This window comes from Canis lupus, chromosome 6 (assembly GCF_048164855.1).
Source record: "Canis lupus baileyi chromosome 6, mCanLup2.hap1, whole genome shotgun sequence".
Lineage (NCBI taxonomy): Eukaryota > Metazoa > Chordata > Mammalia > Carnivora > Canidae > Canis > Canis lupus.
In genome coordinates, this window is record NC_132843.1 from 32,659,728 (window position 1) to 32,685,536 (window position 25,809).

The following is a 25,809-nucleotide window of genomic DNA, read 5'->3' on the forward strand; positions in this document are numbered from 1 at the left end:
GCCTGGCTGGCAACATTAGCATCCCAACATTGCCTCTCATGGGAGTATAAACTCAGCTCCAAGCTGGACCTTCCACTGATATCAAAAGAGGAGAGAGCATGCTAACTAGCCCTGCTTCCTAGCAGCTCACTCTGACTTGTTAGATTCCATGTGTGGATGGAGACTGTCTCCCTACCTGGTCTTGCTTTTGAGACAAGAGATGGGATGGGATGTCGAGGGGAGGTGAAGGGTGACTGGAGTGTAGACTAGCTCGTTGCTTTGCACTGCCTCATTCAGCCTCATGACAACCATGTGGGTGTGGTGGTTCAGCTCACCAGTAAATCTCATTGACAGGAGCTGGACTGAAGAGGATTGAAATACACTGGCACTGAACCACCCTAACCCCCAGAAGTCCCCTGCACCTGCCTACCTTGCACCATCTCTTTAAGTTTTGTTGCTGTCTGCTGAGAGTGGAGGCTCAGCTCCATAGAGGACCCTGCTGCCAACTGCCCTGTCAGAGGGAACCTGCTTTACGGGAGAAGGAAGGAATGGAAGAGCATTCCCCATTCAGCTTTATTGAAACCACAGCAGGAGTGTGTGCTAGTTTTCCTGTTGGGTCACATTTTCCCGTATTCTTTGGCTAAAAGAAAAGCCTTTCTTGGAGCTTTTTGGTCTGTGCCTATTGGTAATTCCAAGTTGGAAGGTTCTACCAGTTAGTCCCAATCTGGGAATATATGAGAGGCAATCAGAACACCTACGGGACCCACAGACCTGTAACTGCCCAAGCCCTTAGGTTCCTAAGCAGTCCATTTCTTTCCACCTTTCAGAGTTTTTTTAAAGTTTATTTGTTCTCTTATGTTCAGGGTTTTTTGGTTGACCTTTAATTTGGTCAGAACCAGAAGTTTGGGGTATGATACTTTGATTCAGACAATTGAGATATTCCCTAGAATCTCAGGCAAGAGTCAACCCAACCAGAAATCTCTCTAGGCAAAAATACTTTGGAGAAATGAATGAATGAATATCGTATATTCTAAAAATTGTAGCCATTGCCATGTGATTTGAAGAGAAGGTCCAGCTGTCATCTATTTTCTTTCTTTCTTTCTTTTTTTTTTTTTAGATTTTACTTATTTATTCATGAAAGACACAGAGAGAGGCAGAGACACAGGCAGAGGGAGAAGCAGGCTCCCTGCAGGGAGCCTCAGGTGGGACTCAATCCCAGAACTCCAGGATCAGGCCCTGAGCGGAAGGCAGATGCTCAACCGCTGAGCCATCCAGGAGTTCCTGTCATCCATTTTCATATGATTTAATATAACCACGCTTTATTTTCACTCTAACACAAAAAAGAGACATTTTACTCAATTAGACAAATTAACATAAAAACACTCTATTTGTGTATATTTCAAGATTTTAAAGAATAAATACTTCATTTTTTAAAAAGATTTTTATTTATTTATTCATGAGTGACAATGAGAGAGAGAGAGAAAGGCAGAGGGAGAAACAGGCTCCATGCAGGTAGCCCCACGCGGGACTCAATCCCAAGTCTCCAGGATCATGCCCTGGGCTAAAGGTCGTGCTAAACCACTGAGCCACCTGGGCTGCCCTACATACTTCATTTTTAATCTAAGCCTGAGCTTATCTTCAAATCTGATTTTTAGGTCTTTTTACTTTAACTTTTGTAAAGCTCATTTTTGTTTTTATTAGAAAAGTAGCACATGCTTATTATGGAAAACCTCAAAATATAAGAAGTTTAAAGGAGAAACTAAAAATACCTTTAATCTTACTAACTTAATATTTTGGAGTGTTTCTTTCCAGTCTTTTTGTGTATGTATCTATTTAGATGCATTAATTGGATTCATATGGTACATACAACTTTAAATCCTCCTTTTTTTTTTTTTTTATCTAACACTTTCTTGACCATTTTCTTATGATACTAAAATTATTGGGAAAGGTATTTTAATGGCAATGGAGTTTCCCATCTTAGAGATCAGTCTGGATTTCTTTGGATAATCCTCTTTTGTTGAATATTTAGATTGTTTATTTTTTGCTGCTATAAATTGAGCTGCAAAGTATAATTTTTTAAATAAATGTTCATCTTTATAGAATTGTGATTATTTCCTTAGGACAGATTTGTTGTCTTCAATCTTTATTTTGAAGAGCAAATCCATCCCATAAGATTAATAATAGTATTTTGGTCTATTCAGTAAAGGTGGAGAAATAGTTAAGATCCTAGTTTTGGACTTTTCAATATGGTATAAAAATATACACAGTACTCAACACACACACACACAAAATATCTGATTTTAAAAAATGAATAGAGGATCTGAATAGACATTTTTCCAAAGAAGACATTCAGATGGCCAACAGACACATGAAAAGATGCTCAACATGAATGCCTGGATGACTCAGTCAGTTAAGTGTCTACCTTGGGCTCAGGTCATGATTGATCCTGGGATTGAGCCCTGTGTGGGGCTCTCTGCTCAATGGGGAGTCTGCTTCTCTCTTTCCCTCTGCACCCCCCACTCCTGCTCATGTTCTCTCTCTCAAAAATAAATAAATAAAATCTTTTTTTAAATATATAATAGAATCTTAAAAAGAAAAAAAGATGCTCAACATCACTAATCATCAGGGAAATGCAAATAAAAAAAAACAGTAAAACAGTCACCTTACCCCAGTCTGAATGGTTAACATCAAAAAGAAATAACAAGTGGTTAGGACACAGAGAAAAAAAGGAACTCTTGTACACTGTCAGTAATGCAAAGTGGTGCAGCCACTGTGAAAAATAGTATGGAGGTTTCTCAAAACATGAAAAATAGAACTACCATATGATCCAGTAATCCCACTACTGGATACGAATACACTGATTCAAAAGGACATATGCACCCCTATGTTTATTGCACCATTACTTAAAATAACCAAGATAAGAAAGCAATCTAAGTGTCCATCAATAGCTTAATGGATAAGGAAAATGGAATATTAGTCTTACAAAAGGATGACACCTTGCCATTTGCAACAACATGGATGGGCCTAGAGGGTATTCTCCTAAGTGAAATAAGTCAGACAGAGAAAGGATAGATACCATATGATTTCATTTATATGTAGTATCTCAAAAACAAAACAAGAACAGACAAAAAAGCAGAAACAGACTCTTAAATACAGAGAACAAACTGGCAGGTGCCAGAGGTGGGGAGTAGAAGGATGGGCTAAATGGGTGAAGAACAGTGGAAGGTACAAGCTTCTCGTTATGCAATGAACAAGTCACAGGGATGAAAGTTACAGCATGGGGAATATGGTCTACGGTACTGTGATAGTATTGTATGGTGACAGATTGCAGTTATCCTTGTGGTGAGCATGATATAAGGTATAGAGATGTTGAATCACTATGTTGTACACTTGAAACTAATGTAACATTGTATATCAACTGTACTTCAATTTTTAAAAATGTACACAATATGCGGATATGTCTATGGAAAATGAGAGCTCCATGTTTCTAATATGTATTTACATTTTTGTTATTAGATGCTTTAATAGAGTTTGTGATATTTTCAATGGTCTCCTTAATTATACTGAGTTAGCGATGAGTGGTTCTTACATGACACTGATTTTCCCAGTGAAGTGTGAAGATTGCATTCTACTTTGAAATACTAAACGTATCTTTAAAATATACCTGAACACAACGTGCTTTTTAGGTCTTTATGGTATTATGAGAAAAATGTATTAATTTTTCTTGAATGTTGTTTAGGAAAAACATTGTTAAACACACAGTTTGAGAATAACCGCAGGTATGTAAATCAGTGGGAATTTTAGAGACCTTTGGCTTAACAGAATCATACAAATTTTAAAATAAGTAATATCTGTTTATCATTATAAAGCACATAATTAACCTTCAGTAGAAAAGGATACAAGGAATATCACCAAAGATGAAAAACAAATTGAGTTCAGATAATTTGCAGATGAAAGGAAGCTGGTTATAGGTAAAGTCCTTCATTTCCTGAAACACTCAACAGGAGAAAAAATATTCACATAAAAGAATTTAAAGATTAAATTGCCTTAAATTGCTTTTTCTTCTTTAGAAAATAGACACAGTCTGGTTCTTTGTAGCAATGGATCGCTTCTGTAATTGACATGATAAATAAACGGAGCTGGGCAAAACCCGAGGTGGTTTGGAGTTTGAGCTGGGAGTATTGCATTTATACATTCCAAGTTTCCTTTCTTAACTTGTGACTCTGGGGCTGAAATAATGATCTCTTTTTTTCCCTTTAAAATAAATCTTTCCTTGCTTCTAACTATCAGGGGAATATTATGAAAACATTCAGAACTAACATTACAGAACTAACATAGCTAAAAACCGTGCATCAGCATTGTGAAAAGGCCTATAATTCCAGAGAGAGAAAACTCCAAACATTATCAGCAGTGCAGGGCTCTTTCCTGTTGAATCTGAGAAACAGTAAGTTTGGGATTCTTGCCACTCACTTAGAAAAAATAAAGTGACAGAAGAAGAAGAAGAAGAAGAAGAAGAAGAAGAAGAAGAAGAAGGAGAAGAAGAAGGAGAAGAAGAAGGAGAAGAAGAAGGAGAAGAAGAAGGAGAAGAAGAAGGAGAAGAAGAAGGAGAAGAAAGAAGGAGAAGAAAGAAGGAAAGAAAGAAAGAAAGAAAGAAAGAAAGAAAGAAAGAAAGAAAGAAAGAAAGAAAGAGGGATCCCTGGGTGGCGCAGCGGTTTAGCGCCTGCCTTTGGCCCAGGGTGCGATCCTGGAGACCTGGAATTGAATCCCACGTCGGGCTCCCGGTGCATGGAGCCTGCTTCTCCCTCTGCCTGTGTCTCTGCCTCTCTCTCTCTCTCTGATGTGACTATCATAAATACATAAAAATTTAAAAAACAAAAAAAGAAAGAAAGAAAGAAAGAAAGAAAAGAAAAGAAAAGAAAGAAAAGAAAAGAAAAGAAAAGAAAAGAAAAGAAAAGAAAAGAAAAGAAAAGGAAAGAAAAAAGAAAAAAGAAAAGAAAGAAAGAAGCTAAGGGATCCCTGGGTAGCTCAGCATGGAGCCTGCTTCTCCTGCCTGTGTCTCTGCCTCTCTCTCTCTCTGTGTGTGTGTGTGTCTCTCTCATGAATAAATAAATAAAATCTTGAAAGAAAAAAGGGAGCCACAAAGAGAAAACTTTGTGTTCACCTGCATGCCTTGTGACCCAGGAGCCCGTCATCCACTCAGGATGAGTGCTGATGGAAGGAAGGGGTGCAGAGAACTTGGACAGACACAGGGACAGGACAAAAACTTCAAGCTTCTGGGCTATTGCTTCCCCCTGCATGCTGCTTTGCTCATCCAGAGAAGAATATAAATGGCAGACACCACTTTTACTCAATTAAGTCTTCCTTGTCGGTTTGGGACTGAACAGGGAACCTTAAGCGGCTCACGTTAAAAAAAAGCAGATGTTGGGATCCCTGGGTGGCGCAGCGGTTTGGCGCCTGCCTTTGGCCCAGGGCATGATCCTGGAGACCCGGGATCGAATCCCACATCGGGCTCCCGGTGCATGGAGCCTGCTTCTCCCTCTGCCTGTGTCTCTGCCTCTCTCTCTCTCTGTGACTATCATGAATAAATAAATAAAATCTTTAACAAAAAAAAAAAAAAAAAAAGCAGATGTCCTCAGAGTAACTGCCCCTGACCCAACACACAGATGAACCACATGCTCACCACCTCATCCTGACTTCTCTGGTTCCTTTTGGTATTTAGTTACTTTTGCTCTAATTTCAAAGTCCATTATGCCTATCTCTGTTACAGAGAGACACACACTTGCATAAAGTGTGTGTGTGTGTGTGTGTGTGTGTGTGTGTGTGTGTGTGTAAGGCGAGGGGTAATGTTTTAGTGTTAAAGTCTTGATTACGAATTCCTTGAAAGTACCCCTGAATCCCTAAAACCTTACAAAGTACCTAGCTGGTAGTAGGCATTTGACAATAATTAATATTTATTGAGCAAGTACTGACTCTCAGGAATTACACTAAATAATCTTATATGGATAATAAACAGATTTAAAGGAATGGAGGAAATTGTCCAGGGTTACCATCTAGTGGGGGCAAGTCTAGCCCTAGGAGTTAGGCTTCTGACAAGCAGTAATGCCTCACTCATTTGTTAGATGAATATGGGAAGCTCCCTTTCTCTCGCCTCACTGTGATAACTGTGACTATAAACAGCAATATTTTAATATAAGAAACTGAAAAATCTATCTTTTCACTACCATCAAAACACTATTTAGCACTTACATATACTGAGATTGCCACAGAAATGGTTCCTGCCTTCCAGGAAGAGAGAATCTAAGGCAATCACATTGTGGGAGGCACAGATACATAAAAGACATACAGCCTGAAGAATAACAGCATTACCCTATACATTAATGGACCATAAAATACTACTTAGGGGGCCTCACTTTTCAATTTACACTTAAAACTACAGCAGGAACATGTGATATATGCATCAGTATATATATGTGTATGTGTATACATGTGCACTTCTGCATATACATACGTACTTCTGTACACACACACCCTTTTGTAATTATATATACCTCTGACATACATGCATATGCACAAAGCACGCACACACATGCGTATACACACACGGCACAGAGAATCATTACTGAGGAGTGTCCCTAGGCAAGAATCTACCTCTCTATTTCTCTGTTGTCTCCTCCATAAAATGGGTTGTTGTGAGGATTAAAGGAGATAAAGCATAAAAAGTGCTTTGAATGCAGTCTGTACCCTGTCGGTCATTCTGCAGGTGATCATAGCAGAAGGCACTATCACTCTGAGGTTAACATAAGCATGTCAGGAAGCCGAATCCCCAAGCAGAGCTCTCATGGACAGACTGTCCATCCACCTTCTGAACCACTCAGGACCACTCTGAGCACATCAGGCCTTGCATTCATATTGGTCCTCTTCCACCAGCAGTCCAGGCAGTCCATCATCACCTGAATTCTCACTCCTATTTGGCCATACCACCCCTAATCTGACTCAATTCCATCTTTTCTCTCCGAATCCTTTCCCTGGACCTTCTGGAACAATCTTTTACAATCAGAGTGTGGCCTCAGCTCCATTTCTGAAAAATTCCTCAACTCTATGCCTATGCCAAATGTGTGTCTCTTGAGGACCCCAGATCCCTTTTCAAATGGAGGCTGCTGTTTCTTTTCCCTCTTCTGCAGTACCTCCTTAGGGTCAGAAGGTAGGTTAGATACTCACCTTATCCACACTGCTGCTTCCAGCCATTTCCCCTTCATCCTCTTTCACACTAAGTTTAACTTATCCATCAGGCTTACTGGGCACAGTAGACACAGACCCTGTGCTACTTTTAGGGGTCTAGGAAAATATTTCAATTTCATTTAAAATTAGAAGAAGAAAATGAATATAATCTAACCCTAATTGCATTCATCTTTTACTAAAGCGATTATAAAATATACCCTTTAGTATTTTTTTATGAAGGAAGGGGCTAATATGCCTAGGGTCCAGATAAGTCATAACTTAGCCCTGATTTAAACCCCTAGCTTTTTCCAAGTTTCTGCTCTCAAGGTCTGTCATTTCTACTCTCCTGCTAATCCATCTAAGGACCAGGGTTCTGTCCTTCTAAACTGAGGATCTGAGCTCCAGTCTACACCACTTTCCTCTCCATCCAAATTCCAATATCCAGAGTTGACCTAAGTATACACTGAGGCAGTAAGGCGAGAGGCTGTACTTCTAGATCAGCCTTCCCACCGGACTGGAGATAGTATATGGGTATTTTGGTGGGTATGTGAGGGTGAAGACTAAGGAAAGGGACAGAGCCAAGGACAGGGCTTGGGGAGGGATTGAATCAGCAAGCAGAGGGCCTTGGCAGGCTTGGTGAAAACTGCGAATAGCAATTGAGGCTGAGGACAATACTGCCAACCATTCTGGGTCTTCCAGCAATCCTTCTCTCCCTCTTTGTAGCCTCAGCCTCTCTCATTTACATAGCAGGGCTGGGTGAGCCAAAGGTGGGATGGCAGGTGGGGATGCTCATGTCCGGGTGCTGGAAATATCTCCTAGTGCCCCAGGCCTCATTCTGTAGACCACACGCCATCAGCCTCTGAGTGCCCCTGTCCTGAAAGCCGGCACTGAGTTTCAAGGTGCTTCAGAGCATCCTGTGCGTCCTGTCCTGTAGGGAAAGCAAATGCTCATCACAATGGAGGAAGAAAAAAATCCTGAATCCTTATTTCCCCTGAAGCTTGCTAAGTTCTTGAAGTGCAAAAGAAGAGAGAGAAGGGCTCCATGTGTGTGCAGAGGGCTCTTCACGCTGTAAAAACCAGCCTGAGAGTGGCAGGCCGCGCTCATTAGGCAAGCGCAGGAGAAAGCCTCTTCTTCAAAAGGCAGGAGGCAAGGTAGCAGCTGACGGGGCAGATGTGTTTGTTTTAGCCTGGGCTGGGTCCTGGGACTGCTCTGTGGGGAAGGGCGATTGCCTGGGGTCAGAGAATGACCCTGCCCCAGGCATCTTTCTCTACTTCCCTTTTTCTCTCTTTGTTAAAAATACAGATTTACATCAGGAAACAGCCCAGCTTCATAATGATGGAGACTACCTCTGTGCAGATATAATCTCTGATTGATGGGGTGTGAGGAAGGAAGGAAAAGACCAGAGAGAGTTTATGAATTCGCTCTAAGATTCACATCACGTCAGGGGCCCTGCCAGTCTCCATAGGCATAAAACCGGGAGAGACAGAGATCAGCACTGTGTGTTGTTGTTTTGCTTGCTCCCCCTTTTCTCCACATCTGCATTTACTCACTTAACAACCTAAGAACTTGCACAATGGAGCCTCACCATTCCTTCCTTCTTTCATAAAAGAAAACAGAAATGGAGAGTCTCCTTTGTTTTAATCACTACACTTCTCCGGGAACTTGAGCAAAACTGAACATCCTGGTTCAATTTTATGGAAAGTTTTACCTAAATTTCTTCCACTGGGATGCCCCAAGGTTATTTTGTCTACTATTTGTCTCAGTATTTAAAAGCTTAGAGTATTAATAGGACAGGGATTTGCAAATGCTCACCGTCACTTACCTAGAAGGAATTACTCAAAAGATAATCAATTTAACATCAATAGTTTTTTTTTTTTCCTTTGGAATGCCAATATCTGACTGGCTCTGTTCTGGGGCCTTTGGTAAGTATAAGATAATAAAGGTCATATTCCAGGTTGGTCAGTGTGGGGTGAAGAAACAAACAAAACACATGAAAAAATAGCAAACAAAAAGCATACTAATTAAAAAAGTATACCAATAGGCAATAGCATCTACCTTACACATTCTAGGTTTTCCACACAGGTAGAAATAAAGCTTACATTTTCTGTTTGGTAACACTGACCTGTAAATACATTATGCTCTTTCATCATGCTGGTCACCTCATTCATATAATGTGCAAATCATCTAGTTTGAATGAAATGTTAAAGGGTGAGATCTTTTTTCCTTTATGATGAAGATGACTTGTGAGGTTAATCACAATAAAAAATGACAAACCCCTGAAAGATTCTAAGTCACAACAGAACTTTTAACATCAGTGTAAGAAAAGCTTGTGTTTTAACAGAGTGCCTTCTACAGGAAAGGGGAATCCATAGTGTCTGTGTCTTTCACGGAAAATAATCCTCAAATCAGCTGGGAATGTGAGCACTAAAATGCATATCATCAAATGTTCGAGTGGTGCTAAATAACCTCATGCTTTAAGTATCAGTAAAGACAAAATAGCATATTAGATAGTTTTACCTTCAGAATTTTTCCTTCTCTTTCTTCATACAAATTTTAATTGTTTTAATTTAATTATAAGTAATTGAATCCAATAAGAAGCTTTTTAAACTTTTGTTAAGAGATTACTGTGTAGAGAAAAGTCAGCTCTCTCATAGAGGGTCTCACAGCAATGTGTTCAAACAATAGATGCAAAAACTGCAGGAGGAGACTCCAGCTGTGGAATGGGAAAAGGGATGGCAAATAGACTTGACATTAGACCTCAGGTTGAAGAGAAAATAATAATTTCAGTGAACCTACAAGTTGTCTATTAAATTCTGGATTTCATTCCAATTTCAGGGCTCTTTGGAGGCACTTGGAACCTGAGATTGGTCGTTGTCAAAGACAAAAACCAAACAAGGAAGGATATTACTTTTATTCAGGCTATTACCATAGGGAGAACACCCCAGATAGGTAGATCAGAGTCTTAGCAGGATGGTTTCATCTTAGACTTCATAGGGTGAAGGAAACAAGTTATAAGTGGGATGGTTTTACAGTGGGGATTGTATCTATAATCAGAGGGATTCTCAGTCACTTAAACAGGAAATATTTCTCTGTGTGTGTAGCTAATTTTTGGACAACAGACAATTCAGTTAAGCATTTATGAGACAAAGAATGGAAATTTGGAGGGTCTGTGTCTGGTCCTATAATAAATAAAAAGAGGTCCATTAGTAAATTTTATCTAATTCATAGGAAGAAGGGTGGTTCTTTGGAGTAAACCATTTTCCTTGATCACAAAGAATAGGTCTTTTTGTTTTGTTTTGTTTTGTTTTGTTTTGTTTTGTTTTGTTTTGTTTTTAACCATCTCTATTTTCCAGGAACACTGGGCTCAAATAAAGTTCACCATTGCCATTCTCAATCTTGCCACAAAGACTATTCTTGATAGCTATTGATGTGAGTATGCAAATCAAGGCAAAAAGTTTTTTCCAAATGTTTCCAATGTATAATGTTCTCTTCCAGGCCCTGGTTCCTCCTACCACTCACTCTCTTTCATTGATTTTCCTTTTTGTTATGTGTTGAATTATATCCTCTTAAAATTCCTCTGTTAGTAAATGTGACTTTATTTGGAAATAGATTCATTGCAGATGTAAATTAGTTAAGATGAGCTCATATCAATATGAGTGGGGTCCCTATAAAAAAGGAAAATTGGAACACCTACATGCATTTGGGAAGAAAGCCATGTGATGGTGAAGGCAGAGAGGCTTCTACAAATGAAAGAACACAAAAGACTAGCAAACCACCAGAAGCCAGAAGAGAGACTTGAACCAGATTATCTCTTATTGCCTGCAGAAAAAAATCAATCTTGCCGATGCCTTGATCTTAGACTTCTAGCCCTCTGGAAGTATGAGACAATAAATTTCTGATATCTTTGTCATTCAGTTTATGGTACTTTGTTATGGGTGCCCTGGCAAAGTAGTATACTCCCTTCCCACTGTGTTCTGTGCTGCTTTCAATTCATCCCCCAAGAAACCCAGGCTATTTCCTCTGCCTGGAACACTTTTCTTCCTTTCTTCCCATATATGCTTCTCCCGAGTCACCTGGCCAACTCCTACTCATCCCTCAGATCTCTGCTTCTTCCTTTCTTCCTCTACAAACTCTTTCTTGTCTTACCTGCACCCTCAAAATGTAAAGAAGCATTCTGATGTGTTCCCATGGAACATTTTATCACTTTTTATACTTTTCATAACTAATTACAGTCAAATTTGGTTATTTGCAGTAGCTATGTTCTGTAAGGTAGCCATGAACGCTGAATTAGTGAATACTGAACTCTTGGTCCTGGGAGAAATGTAGAGTTCAGTGCCTGTGTATCTCTGGTCACAACACTTTCATCAATCAATACATAATCTTGTTTTATGTATGTTTCTGTTTGAAGACGTACACTATAGGCCTCACTTCAGCACTACATATGAGGGCCATTTTTTTTTATTATTATTATTCATGAAAGACACAGAGAGCGGCAGAGGGAGAAGCAGGCTCCATGCAGGAAGCCTGATGCGGGACTCGATCCCAGGACTCCAGGATCACGCCCTGGGCCAAAGGCAAATGCTCAACCACTGAGCCACCCAGGTGTCCCTATGAGGGCCATTTTAAACGATGAAGTCACTGATAAAAAGTACAAACATGCAAAACAACATGGCACTAAGTGAACTGAAAAGGAATAATATTTTACAAGATAAGAGCTGAAACAAGAAAGCAGAGCACTGCCTTGCTTTATCTCAACTGGGAATGTACACATTAGACAGCTCAATTTTTTTTTCTGCTCCACACGTCTGTGAATGACCACAAAAACACTCTAAATATTAAAGACGAATTTTAGTGACCATAGGTAGGTTTGTAAATAGGAACCCTGTGAATAATAAGGATTATGGTACTTATTTAGTTTTTGCTTTCCCCACAACACTGTAACTCAGAGAGAACAGAGGCTATACCTGCTATGTTTATTTCCTCTCCAATGTCTATGCTCAATAGATGCTCAATAAATATTTGCTGAAAGAATGAATGAATAGCAGGTGCAATAATAAATGTTCCTGCTATTGTACTGTGTAAAATACAATGATAAAATAATTTTGGCTCCAGGATACTTACACAGGATAACAAGTGTACCTACCTATCCTTACCAATAACTATGGGCATTTCAAAGATGTCTGGAAGTTTGAAAAAGTTGTGTCTGAAGATCAAGGAGGCTAAATGTTCTTGAAGTAAATGGCACAATGAAGAAAGAAAGAATCTTTTTTTTGGAGAAGACATAGTATAACCAAACAATATGTGGGCAAATGGGTTGTGCAAAGCCTGCAGTTGGATAGAGTCTAAGAGAGACTCCACCTTTAGATGCTGTGGAAAACAACATACAAAAAGGAGGCTGGGGATCCCTGGGTGGCGCAGCGGTTTGGCGCCTGCCTTTGGCCCAGGGCGCGATCCTGGAAACCAGGGATCGAATCCCACGTCAGGCTCCCGGTGCATGGAGCCTGCTTCTCCCTCTGCCTGTGTCTCTGCCTCTCTCTCTCTCTCTCTCTGTGTGACTATCATAAATAAATAAAATTTAAAAAAAAAAAACAAAAAACAAAAAAACAAAAAGGAGGCTGAAGTAAGAATGTAGAAGATAAAGCAGGCCCAGGTAGACTTGATTTTTATTCCATTAAAATGATGAGCCAGCCATTGAGGGGTTTTGAGCAGGGGAAGGAAAAACTGATATATAATAAAATGTAAGCATGGTGTTAAAAAATGGAAGGACCCTTCTCTAGGTTTATAGAAATCCTATTAGAAAGTTTTTTGTTTTTTTTTTAAGATTATTTATTTGAGAGAGAAATAGTGAGTGAGCAAGAGAGAACATGAGTAGTGGGAGGGGCAAAGGGAGAGTGTGAAGCAGACTCTCCACTGAGCAGGGAGCATGACGGGAGCAGGGAGGGCTCCATCCCAGAGTCCTGGGTCATGACCAAAAGCAGATGCTTAACCAATTGAGCCACTCAGGTGCCCCAAAACTTTTGTTCTCCTTAAGATTATCAAGAAGACCCTCCATAGGATAGAGTTGGCCTTCAAGAAATGCAAAAAGATTTGGGAAAAGAATGCAGAAGAGGAGAAGCAGAGAGCCACCAAAGTAAATCATCGCTTCCTAGGAAGCCCTAAACATAAATTTAATTTTGTGCCTGTTAGGATCACCAGAGGTCAATCTTCTCTGAGGAGTCTTCTGACATGCTGTACTCTAGTTCTAACTCTGTAATTATCTTGACCTCAGCAATTTGCTTTAATCCCTACAGGACTCAATTTCTGTGTCTCTAAATGAAGAGGAATGGGTGGTACAGATTAATACTACTCAATACAGTCTTAGTTTAGGGTAACTCATTAGAAATGAAGACTCTCAGGCCCCACAGCCCACATTCACAGAATCAGAATCCCCATTTTAGTAAGACTCCCTGGTGCATCATTTGCACACTGGTCTAGGGAGGCCTTTCATTATATTTAGGGAACAAATGTAGTCAATTCTTATTATTCACAGATTCCATATTTACGAATTTGCTTGCTCATTAAGATTATCTGGAACCTGAAAATCAATATTCGCAGCCATTACAGAAAGGCACAGAGCAGCGAAAAGTCTGAGTCACCCAATATATACATTCCCAGCTGAGATCAAACAAGGCAATGCTCTTTTTTTGTTTCACTTCTCATAATGTAAACAAACAGTCTTTCTGCAGTCATTTAGGGCCATGTTGTGGTTTGTTTGTTTGTTTTCTGCAGTGGTGATTACACTGTTTAAAATGGCCCCCAAGTCAGTGCTGAAGTGCCCTCTGGTGTTTCTAACACAAGAAGAATGTGATGTGTCTCATAGAGAAAACACATGTGGTAGGTAAGCTTCCGTTAGGTGTGAGTTAGAGTGCTTTGGCCATGAGTTCAGTGTTAACAAATCAACTATATATACGTGTATATATATATATATATATATATATATATATATATATGTATATATATATATATATATATATATGTGTGTATATATATATAAAGTAAGGTGTGTTTAAGCAGAAGCATACATTAAGCGAGGTTAAATACTCATCGTTTGATGAAAATGTTATGATCAGAGGCCTGGAGGAACATAACCCTGTATTTCCCCTAAGAGCAGTATTTCAATATTCACTAATTCAGTGCCCTGTGACCTCACAGAATATAGTTACTGTGAATAACAAGAATCAGTGCACCACCCCTACTGGGTGAATATAAAGGTAAACTCTGAATATAGAATAATAGAAAAGATATTATTCAAAACTGATGTCTTTAAGCAAACATTGAGAGACAAACAGAAAATTACCGTTTCACAGAACAACTAAAACTTACTTCCAGTTCTAAATAGTCTATGAGGTTGGGAAAGCCTCTGTTTTTTTTTTTTAAATGCTGGGAAGAGCCCCTGTACTGAGCAGCGCTTTTGTGTTGTTTTGTCTTTGTTGGTTCCCAGACTGGGGAGTTTCCAGGGGAAATCTGAAACTTCTTTCCCCTGCCCTAAACCAGAGAGCCTGGAGGGCTTTACAGGGCTTAGTTACATGTGCCGTCCAGAGGGTCTCAACACCAAGTTGCTCAACAAGGCCAAATCCTTAAAACGGTTCCCACTATGGGAATGGTGGGCACAATGTACAGTACAAGACAGGGGAGGGGGTGCCGAGCTTGTGACTGCCTGGAGCCGGCTTCAGGGTCAAACGGGTGTCACATCCTATCCATGACCTCCTCTACAGTTTTTAAGACGGAAAAAGAGACAGTTTTATCCATGCATCTTTGTTAGACTTGGTTTCTCTGAGAAGATGGGAGTCCCAGTGTTTTATTTCTCACATTCTCTCCTTTGAGTCTTATGTCTGTTCCCTTATCAAATCCCCCTCGAGCCTGACAAGTATCCCTCTCATTCTGGAAAGAGTATTAACTTTTGGAGCTCTTACACTAATGCATGGCTCAAATCCAAGCAGACTCTCAAGTGGACGAATCTCCTTCTTTCCCCCTTTCTTTTTCATTCCAGGATTTCTTTTAGTGTTTACATAAGCTTTTTGTTTTGTTTCTTATTAGAAGATAAATTCCTACAACACAGTGAGGGTCTTCCCTTTTTTTAGAATCTCTGTTACTCGTTCCCTGTGCATTTACAGCATCTGGGTAGGAGGCAAAGTGACTTAAAATGACTCAAGAGATCAGGAGAAATTACTTGTGTCACTAATTATCGTCTATGGACTCAGACCCTGATTACTCCTCTTCCTTCTGTCTCAGAGAAGCAAGCCTGAGTGTTGGGTCAGCAACCTTTCTGTGATTAAATATTCATGCACAAACACAAATGCACACAGGCAAGGCAATAAGAAGTGCCAAAAATAACAGCAGTATCTCTGCCCTGTGGAACTTATAGAAGCACAAATTAAGAATGAACACAGACCAGAATTGCAGATCAAACATAACGTGGGCCGAGAATGTACTCATTGCAATGAGTTTCCTAACAACAGTGAATTCTCAAGAAATCTAAAGTCATTGTCATCCCACAATATCCACAGAACAAATGAAATAAAGCTCTTTGTGCCCTGTGATCTTACAGGACAGGCTGCATGATGACATAGGGAACAGACACTGAGGGATGCCAGTGGTGGCATCACATGCAGATGGGGAATGACATTTTCTCCTTGGTGAAACTTGAGAAGCCAATGTCTAATATAATGCTTGGTGTGGTTTGTGGCACATTTTAAGCACTCAGTAAATATTTATTACATAAAAGGATGACTTGCAAAGATGCTAAGTGGACCAAAATCTCCTCCTTCCATGGAGTTAAACTGTAATAAATCAACATGTTTACCTTAGAATATAATCTACAGAGAGGCAGGAGGATCAATGGCAGTGCTAAATAACTAATATTGAGGATGCTAAAGATACAGCCATCAATAATTTATTTTTTGTTGCAAAGTAAGCTCAGGAATAGTTCTGGAATATTTTCTTATAGTTTGGTAAAAATATCATGCCTTTTGGAGCCAGATATACCTAGCTCTGCAATGTATTATTAATTATATACAAATCACTTAATCTACCTACTTTTCTGTAAAATAGGATAACAATACCTACCTACTTTGCTAATATGTTGAACTAATTAAATAAAATAATATACATGAAGTAGCCTAACCTATTATCTGACATATAGCAGGTTTTCTAGTGCTAATTTCTCCCCTACTTTGCTTATACAATATCTTCCCTGTGTCATGAACTGAAGTAGGATGCAGTGCTAAATAAAATATATGTACAACTCTTCCCTTGCAGAGCTTGTAGCCTAGTGGGGCTTCGAAGACAGCCATTAACCAAATTAGTATGATAGAAACTCTTGAAAATGCTGTGAAAGATGAATACAAAGAGGGATAGATTTTTGAGTGAGATAACTTAATCACTGTTTTCTGAGGAAGAGGAGATCAGGGGATTTCTCTCTGAGGACACCAGTTTAGGCTTGCAGTGCAAAGACCTGACAGAAGCTCCTTTGGCAAGGGTGGGATCCATGCTTCCAGTATCCACCATGATTTTGTAAAAGCCCAGAGTTGATGGGAATTAAATTTAAAAATTCTTGTTTTCTATATATTTTATTTATTTGAAGGGGTTGGGAACCACATGAATGAGTACGAGGGAAAGGGAGAGAGAGAATCTCAAGCAGACTCTGCATCCAGTGCAGAGCCCAACATGGGGGCTTGACTCCACAACCCCGAGATCTCCACCCAAGCCAAAACCAAGAGTCAGATTTCAACCAACTGAGCCACTCAGGTGTCCCCAAAATCTTTTAAGATCTTGACTCAAAAGACTATAAATAACAATCAATCAGATTTTCTCACACTGTTTTTCAGTTCTCTTTTCCAAGATCTGCATAAGAGATCACTCTTAGATTGAGTGAGAGAGGTGAAGAGACACAGAGTTCCCCCCACAACAATGTTCCTTGGGCTTGATCTAATCATAGTTTCTAGGAGAGATAGGACATTATTCCTCTTTTATAGCTGAGATTCTTCACAGGGATATCATTCACTACAAGTTTTCTTTTCTCAATTGTAACACAGAAAGAGGAGCTTTTTCTATTACATAATAGAAATATTACAAAAAAAAAATAGAAATATTACAAAGGAGCACACATGCAAGATATGTGTTTATTATTTCCCAGAATACCTCATGTTTGTTTGTTTTTTTCCCCTTTAGTATCTGATAGAAATTACCTTCTTGAATAGAACTACTTAGGCCTTAGTTCCTGCTCAGGATCACTAGCCGACTTTCTCAAGCCCATCGTTTCTCACACTGTAACTTGCTAACAGGCCAAGAGTCTTGGCTTATGAGGTAGGAGTTTTCAAGTTTCCTGACACTATTTGCTCTATCATGTAATTAGGTTCTAAAACACCTGGAGTTAATGGCACTTTTTTTTTTTAAACTGGGGAAAAGGTAATAACGAAGTGATTTTAATCTCATATCATAGTCATTTCTTTCTTGATAAAAGTTTAATAACATATGGTTCCTTTTTTTTTTTTAAGCTACAAGTCCAATTTTTTATTACAAGCAAAAGGGAAGAAATATGGTGACAGGAACTGACAGAAACATACCTAAGTCCTGGTCAACTTGAAGGAATTAAGAGTTATTAAAATCTGTTGTTTGAATAATTAAACATGAGATCAAAAAGGATAGCAAAAGAAATGCAAAATCCAAACTGTAACTGCAGAGGTAAATTAAATATAGGCTCAAGTAACCATGAAGTAGCCAACCATACAAAGAAAAATACCTATGCATAAAAAATATTTCCCTACAGACAGGCAGTAGGCAGTGATCTATAGAATGGTGGATTCTTGAAATACAAATTGTGTTCCATAATATAAGTGTTATATTTACGAGTTGTGGAAGATCACATGGGAAAAATAAATCATGCTTTTCCTTTCAGAGTTTGATGCCTAAGGCTTCCATTTCCTGTATGAATATGGCCTTGCCAACTGGACTGTGATATGCAGATCTATGAACCAACATCTTCCTGATTCAAGGTTGGTCTGGAAAAGACACTGCCAGTTTTGGTTTCTGTGACTTTTATCATGCTTCCATGACCTACCAAAATCCTCCTCCTTCTCCTTTGTTGTTGTTATTGTTGTTTCATTAATGTTGTTAACAATTACAGTCTCTAAAATTTCCTATAATAAATTTTGATGCATTTTTTCTTGATGATTATTTTTAAAAAGTTAATATAGGTCTATCCTGGATTCTATAGATGAATACCTTAGAACTAAGAACTGACACTTCATTTTTATGCCTTTGTTTGTGTTGTGTTTGTAACTGGGTTGGGATCAGTTAGTATTACTTTAAGATATACCTACGATAGACTTAAGACCAAAAAAATGCTTTGGGGGGCCAAGGAAAGGCCAAATTCCATTATGGTTCTTATGCTTATGAAGTTTCATGGGAATTTGAATAAAAAGGGAGGTAAGAACATTGTATTGCTGTGTTGTATATATACAGCAGTACAGACATGCTGAATTTCAAAGAACCAGTCCTGTAAGAGGAGTCCATGTATGTTGTGGGTAATAGATTCAGCAAAAAGACTATGTATTATATTAAGGTTGCTAATTTGAAGTTTTTGGTATTTAATTTTTTTAAAGATTTTATTTATTTATTCAGAGAGAGAGAGAGAGAGAGAAGCAGAGGGAGAAGCAGGCCCCACGCAGGGAGCCTGATGTGGGACTCGATCCCAGGTCTCCAGATCAGGCCCTGGGCTGAAGGCGTCACTAAATGGCTAAGCCACCGGGGCTGCTCCTAGTATTTAATTTGTAAATTAAAAAAAAATTTGTGGGATCCCTGGGTGGCGCAGCAGTTAAGTGCCTGCCTTTGGCCCAGGGTGTGATCCTAGAGACCAGGGATCGAATTCCACGTCAGGCTCCTGGTGCATAGAGCCTGCTTCTCCCTCTGCCTATGTCTCTGCCTCTCTCTCTCTCTCTGTGTGACTATCATAAATTAAAAAAAAAATCTATTTAAAAAAATTGTTAGAATTATAAATTACATATATGTATGTATATTTATGGATATACATTCTATGCATTAAATAATATTATAATAAAAGTAATTTAAGGCAGCACTGGGATCCGAGAATCTTTCCTTCACAAACTCATTATTTTATTCAATTTTGATAAACCTGTTTTACATCAAACTTCACACTCATTGCTGGAATTATCCCACAGACAAGGACCTTGTAACTATTTGTTTTACTGTTAGTTCTGATGACTGGAAAGTTTAATTTTGCTGATATTACATTTCCTGTAAGTTCCAACCATTGGTATTATATTTAAGAATGTATACTTTGTTTTCTTTTTTTGTGGGAACTTTAAGTTGTAGGATAACAACTATCATGTTTTTTCCATAGTCTTGCTTTCACAAATATTTTTGAGAACTTACTTAGGCCATGTTTTGCCTTTACAGCTTAAACAGTTACACTCCTTCTAATCTTTCTTTAAAACATTCCCCCCCCCCCCATTGCTCTAATTTATACAAACTCTAGCTATGATGTCACAATATGGCACTTAAAAATAAACACACAAAATGGAGAATTTTATTCAATCTCACCAATAATAAAAACAGGAATTATTAAACTCAACAACGTATTGAACACTAATGGGGGCAGATACAGAAATAAGTGGCACACTATTCTTGCCTTCCAGTGTTTTGAGTCTAGTTGGAAACAAAGATTACAAGTTTAGATAATATTAAATATTATAAAAATATCAGACGATTCAGAAAACAGTTCTTGATCGTTACTGGATGTTTCTGGGTTCTAACTAGGGTTGTCTTGAAAGCTACACTGGGTCTGAGTATTACCAGAGGTAAACATGTACCAAATACTTTGCCCATAGTAGCAAAAACATCGGTGGGGCCAAACTGGAAACCAGGTTTCTTTGTCCTTTGCCTGGTCCTTTCTCCACTCTTTGAAGCACAAAGAGGAAATCTTTGCTTGAGATAGCAAATTAGTGATTAAATCTGCAATCTTAAAATAATAAATAAATAAATAAATAAATAAACAAACAAACAAACAAACAAACAAATAAATAATAAATAGATCTGCAATCTTCAGAAAGGCCACTGGAAATAAAACTTGGCAAAATTCTAATTCTTGGGTAATCGCTCTCTGTTTAGACTGCAACCAGTGAAGTCTGTTAACGTTCTTTTTGAGTTGAATTTCCTTTTGATTTTAGGAACAGCTCAAGCTCACACGACAGCTTTTCTAAAAAAAAAAAAAAAAGTTCTGTTAAGACAAGAAAAACACAGGAAGTCTGGAATGTAACCAGATACACTGTACTTCCGGAATTCCACCCTTAAGCCGTTGGGCTCCTTTTGCACATGCGCAGGAGGGAAAGTTGGGCGGGGATTTCCGCTGCGATGGGTCGCGCTCCGGGCAGGGATTGGTGGCGCCCGGTGTGGGAGGCGGAACCGGAAGCGGCCGTGTTGTGGAGCGCAGCCTGATCGCTCCCGGCGTCTTTCCAGCGCCTCGCTTCTCGCAGTCGGTGCTGCCTTTGCGGGGGGCGCCATGGGGGAAGCGGAGAAGTTTCACTATATCTACAGTTGTGACCTGGACATCAACGTGCAGCTTAAGATGTAAGAGAGTCGGGACAGTGACTGGGGTTGCCGAGGCTTGCGGACGCTGAGGCTGGGCCCTGTGGGCTGGTGGGGAGAAGATGGTTATCAGCCTGCGGGCAGTCCTGGGGGCGGCGGGGGCGGCGGGGCGGCGCCTTGTGAGGCGAGGGAGGGGGCTAGGCCTCTGGGAGAAGGGTGGCGGGAGGAATATGCCCTCAGGTCCTACCGTGTTTTACTTTCTTGAGGAAGCATTTTTCTGTCGAGGGCAGTCATTTGAGGGTTTTTGCATTTTACAGAGGAAGAAATCTAGGCTCGGTAAAGTCGTCCTCCCTCCGGTAAGAGTTGGAAGATCTTTAGAACGGGGCTGGCCGGTGGAATGGAGGCTACAGAAACTATGGAGAAAGAGAGAGAGAGAGAGAGACACAGGCAAATCTTGTAGTTGAGAATCAGATGAGCACCTGGGTAAGCGTTGGAAGCACGGGAGGTGGCAGGGCTGCGGTTGAGTCTTCGGACCGCCTGCCATTGTTCAGCCTGGGAAGTTGGGAGTCCGTCAAAGATGAGGGTGCCAGTGGCAGAGGGGCCGGAAGATGCGAGAAAAGGGCCTTGCAGAAAACTCTTGGAGCATCACAGTGGAAGTGAAGGCCAGGGGGCATGACAGCCAAGTAACAACACGAATCATTACATCGACAAATAAATTATCCCTCTGTTTACTGGAGAACAGACAGTTTACCGAGTACTCACTTTCTACAGTAAGCAGCAAAGGCTGGCTTGAGATGAGATTGATGGAACCGATATCGGGGATGGGTAGGACTGCACTGGAAATCATGTCCATTTTAAGTCAGCCTCACAGAAATATTTTCACACGTGAAAGCGATCACAAATTACGAATCATATCGTCGTTTACAGTATGTTCAGTCGCTAGTCGCCTAATGTGCCTCTGACAAAGGGCCTCGTACATGCAGTGAATACATTTTCTCAGTTGTCAAATGCACCTTTGAAGGATTGTTTTTGATCTTCAGGAGTCACTGTCTTCAGACTCTTTAATATTTTACTCTCCATTTTGTGGTGGTAGTAAAACTAATATTTCAACAAACAAACCTTTTGTAAAATGATGATTTGCTCACCCATTTCAGGGAATTTCTGGAGCACGTGGCGCTGGATGCCTATACAGGACCGTATTGCTGTCATTTGCTACGCGGTTTTCTTTCAGGCTCATTCCTCTCAGTGTTTCTTGAATATATGAATGATTTTTTTTTTTTTTTTTTGGTGAGACTTTCAAACCTTAGAAGGAAAGAAGAAAAGTAAAAAACACTGGTCTGTCATTAACAGACACCACATATTGGGTATTTTGAGGAAAAGATAAAAGCATAAATTAGAATTTGACAAAATTCAGTACTAACCATCTTTTAGCTTCTGAGACTCCCATTGTTGATCGTTGCGGGGTTGGGGGTGGGGCAGGAAGTATCAATTTAGAATAGTATAATGAGAGAATATTCAATTTATTCTCCCCAGGCTTTTAGTTCATTACAACATTTTTAATAACCAGTTGTACTTTGATGTCTCTTTTCTTAGTACTGTAATCGGATATCAAAGTGCTCACAAAACGGTCATTTTGGATGTGCCAAAGCACTTTAAAAGCAGCTTGTCTGGGCAGCCCGGGTGGCCCAGCAGTTTAGCACCTGCCTCCAGCCCAGGGCATGATCCTGGAGACCCGGGATCGAGTCCCACGTCAGGCTCCCTGCATGGAGCCTGCTTCTCTCTGTACTGTGTCTCTGCCTCTCTCTCTCTCTCTCTCTTTCTCTTTCTCTCTCTCTCTCATGAATGGATAAATAAAATCATTTAAAAAAAAAGCAGCTTGTCTGAGACTGGCACATTATTGACTTGGCTTCTGATTTCGCTGATTTTTTGCATCATTCATCAAGTTGGTTAAGACAGGAAACTTTGAATTCTGCACACACGCCTCTCTTACCTTTTCTGTTTAATCATTCACAAATGGTCTTGTATCTACCTTCATCGTATCTTTGATTCATGCCCCCTTTTTGCCCTCAACCCTAGCCATAGTCTACCTTTATCCTTTTTAATGTAGACTGAACTTGCTTTTAGCCTCTCCTTTCCATTATGTTCTTATACTCCTTCAAAAACAAATCTGATTATATTACTCTCACTTCAGATAATTTATTTAACAGATTTTTGAGTGTTTGCTTTGTGTCAGGCACTATGCTGAATACGGTAGCTGCCTGGTTTCATTTTCTACCTACTTTGCATTCTCTGGCTTCTTCACCCCATGCACTTTATGCTTTAGCTATACCAAACAACTTATAGTTTCCCAGACCTACCTTCTTGCTTCTTGAATTTGTATATGGTGTTCTTTTCCTCTGGGATGACTCCCTACCTTTTTGGCTCTCATCTCCCATATATTATTGGGATTATCGGGCCCATTTCAGGCATCTATCTGGAATACTAAGCTCTTGTTCCCAAGCAAGTTTATGTGCTTCTGAGACTTTTTAGTATGTTTTTCTGTATGTAGTAGGAAGGACATTGGCTTTAGCCTCTTCTTTTTTTTTTTTTTTTTAAATAGATTTTATTAGTTTATTTATTTGAGAGAGTGAGAGCATGTGCATGCATAAGCAGGAAGAGGGGCAGAAGGAGAGGGAGAAACAGACTCTCCCTGAACAGAGAGCCGGACATGGGGCTCGATCGTAGGACCCTGGGATCAGGTCCTGAGCTGAAGGCAGACATCTAACCAACTGAACCACCCAGGCTCCCCACTTTGGCCTCTTTTGCCCTGTTTTTTTTTTTTTTTTTTTTTTTTTTTTATTCATGAGAGACTGGGGGTGGTGAGGTGGGGGTAGGGCAGAGAGAGAGAGAGGCAGAGACACAGAGGGAGAAGCAGGCTCCACACAGGGAGCCCGACGTGGTACTCGATCCCGGGTCTCCAAGATCAGGCCCTGGGCTGAAGGTGGCGCTAAACCACTGAGCCACCCAGGGTCCTTGCCCTGGTTTTTATTCTCGGTTCTGTTACTTACTTTGTTGTCTTGAATAATAAGCTTGATTGTTGAGTCTCTGGTTCATTTCTTATAAAGTGAGAAAACGGTGAAAAGTAATAAAGAGTATGTAAAATGCCTGGCACAATATTTGACATAATCTTGATGTCCAAGCAACGTTGTTACTATTTTTTAATGTTTTGCACATATCTTTTATGATTTACAACATTGTATTTTTTAAGTTAAAGAACTGATCAGATAGTATATCTACATAGTAACAAAATTTGAAAAAGTAATAAAAGAATATTCAGTTAAAAGTAAATGGAAGCACAGATTTAACATTTTTTTGTAACACTGTATTGTTTCTCTCATCCTTCATTTTTGAACCTCTGTGCCCAGTACAGTGAATGTTTGTTGAATGAATACATGAATAAGTGCTCAGCTTGAAATTAATAAAGGGAAACTAAGGCCTGGAAAACTGATGATGTCTAGAAGATAGATCAAGGGTTGGTGACAGGATTTAAAATTAAGTAAAAGCCTAAAATAGAGAAATATGTTAGTGAAGATTGGAATGATATTAGGTATGTTGGGATTTTAAGAGACCTTTATTAGATGTAAAAGTGACTTTAATTTTATATACAAGAGAATGTTGAGGTAGCAGAAGGTTACTGTGATACAACCATAAACTATTCTTAGTATTTGTTGTGTATGTGCCTAAAAAATATGTCTAAATATTATTGTTCTTATACTTCCAGAGGAAGTTTGGAAGGGAAGAGAGAACAGAAGAGTTATAAAGCCGTTCTAGAAGACCCAATGTTGAAGTTTTCAGGACTGTATCAAGAGACATGCTCTGACCTTTATGTTACTTGTCAAGTTTTTGCAGAAGGGAAGCCTCTGGCCTTGCCAGTGAGAACATCCTACAAAGCATTTAGTACAAGATGGAAGTAAGTTGTTGTCTTGCATGGAATGGGTTCCAGATGGTTCTCCCATTTCTTTAAAGGTGTTGCAAGTGTGATTTGATAGGGACTACAGAGGAAATTTTTAAAAATTATATTTAATACTTATAAGCATTGATCCAAGAGTTTCAAGCAGTAACCTACTCAGGCGGAAAACAGTATTATATATATTAATATTATAAGTGCAATTTAAGTAGAAGTGAATTTATGTTTGTATTCAGTATATTGACATCTTTTTATAAGAATTTGACTGATTCACAAACTGACCGAAACCAAAAATAACACATAATGTCTTTACATTTTCTACCACTCTATGCCCTGAACACATGCCCTGGATAATCTGAAGTGTCGTCCAACTTGATGTTTGGTGCTCAGATTTGATGAGATCTCTCAGACACAGATAAATATATATGTTGTCATCTGTTCTGATCAGATTTTTATTATTATTTTAAATATGAAACTAACTTTTTTTTTTTAAAGTTTGTGGCTTATTGATCATGGTATATTAGCAAACCATTGTTGAGATGCAAGATAAATATAATGAACATGAAGTTCCTGTTTTTTCAGAACACTCTTGTGGGTTCTGATTTTAAAGTCTTGTCTTTTCTTATTTGATAGATTATGTGGTACAGTTTCATTGTTCCTTCAGTGAGTGTTATTCAGCACCCTGGAGGCTCAATGCAGGTCGTGTGCCTCTTAAGGAAGGAACTCATGCCCACAGTGTTAATGAAGATAAGATGTGACCAAATAGCCTACCAGGTTGTGTGTTGAGGGTACAGCCCTGTGTTTACCAAGTGTGGTCTAGTCGTCTGAAAAGGGTTTTTCAGAGAGCAGAAGCCTGAGCTCTAGTGATATGGCTAATTCAAAACCAACTACTATTTTAGTGATGTAATTTCTTTAATAGTCTTATTGTAGATAGCTATAAACACATACTAACACACCCAAGTATGTATAGGTATATACTTAATATTTTGGAAAATTTCGAATCTTGTAAATGTAGAGAGAATAATATAATGAACTTTTGAGGCCCTGTTCCTAGCTTTGATAATTACTAACTAAAAGCCAAT

At 39.3% G+C, this 25,809-nt stretch overlaps 1 protein-coding gene and 1 long non-coding RNA gene across 10 annotated transcripts in view; both read left to right on the forward strand.

The window, feature by feature from the left end:
• LOC140635186 (uncharacterized) overlaps positions 1 to 19,205 on the forward strand; it is a 127,840-nt gene extending 108,635 nt beyond the window's left edge. For 3 of the 7 annotated variants that reach the window (XR_012032549.1, XR_012032548.1, XR_012032554.1), the window contains 3 exons: positions 10,551 to 10,626; positions 17,407 to 17,541; positions 18,134 to 19,201. This is a non-coding gene — a long non-coding RNA (uncharacterized lncRNA). Of the gene's footprint in view, positions 1 to 10,550; positions 10,627 to 17,406; positions 17,542 to 18,133 lie in introns of all 7 variants that reach the window. The other 4 variants (XR_012032551.1, XR_012032550.1, XR_012032555.1 and 1 more) reach the window with 4 other exon arrangements.
• A 1,439-nt stretch (positions 19,206 to 20,644) lies between these two features.
• The window catches only part of PIK3C3 (phosphatidylinositol 3-kinase catalytic subunit type 3), a 137,086-nt gene continuing 131,921 nt past the window's right edge, over positions 20,645 to 25,809 (forward strand). The window contains exons 1-2 of one of the 3 annotated variants that reach the window (XM_072829415.1): positions 20,645 to 20,823; positions 24,542 to 24,730. In XM_072829415.1, the coding sequence (XP_072685516.1) occupies positions 20,756 to 20,823; positions 24,542 to 24,730 (257 nt within the window). In that variant the 5' untranslated portion in view covers positions 20,645 to 20,755. The remainder of the gene's footprint in view (positions 20,824 to 24,541; positions 24,731 to 25,809) is intronic. The other 2 variants (XM_072829414.1, XM_072829413.1) reach the window with 2 other exon arrangements.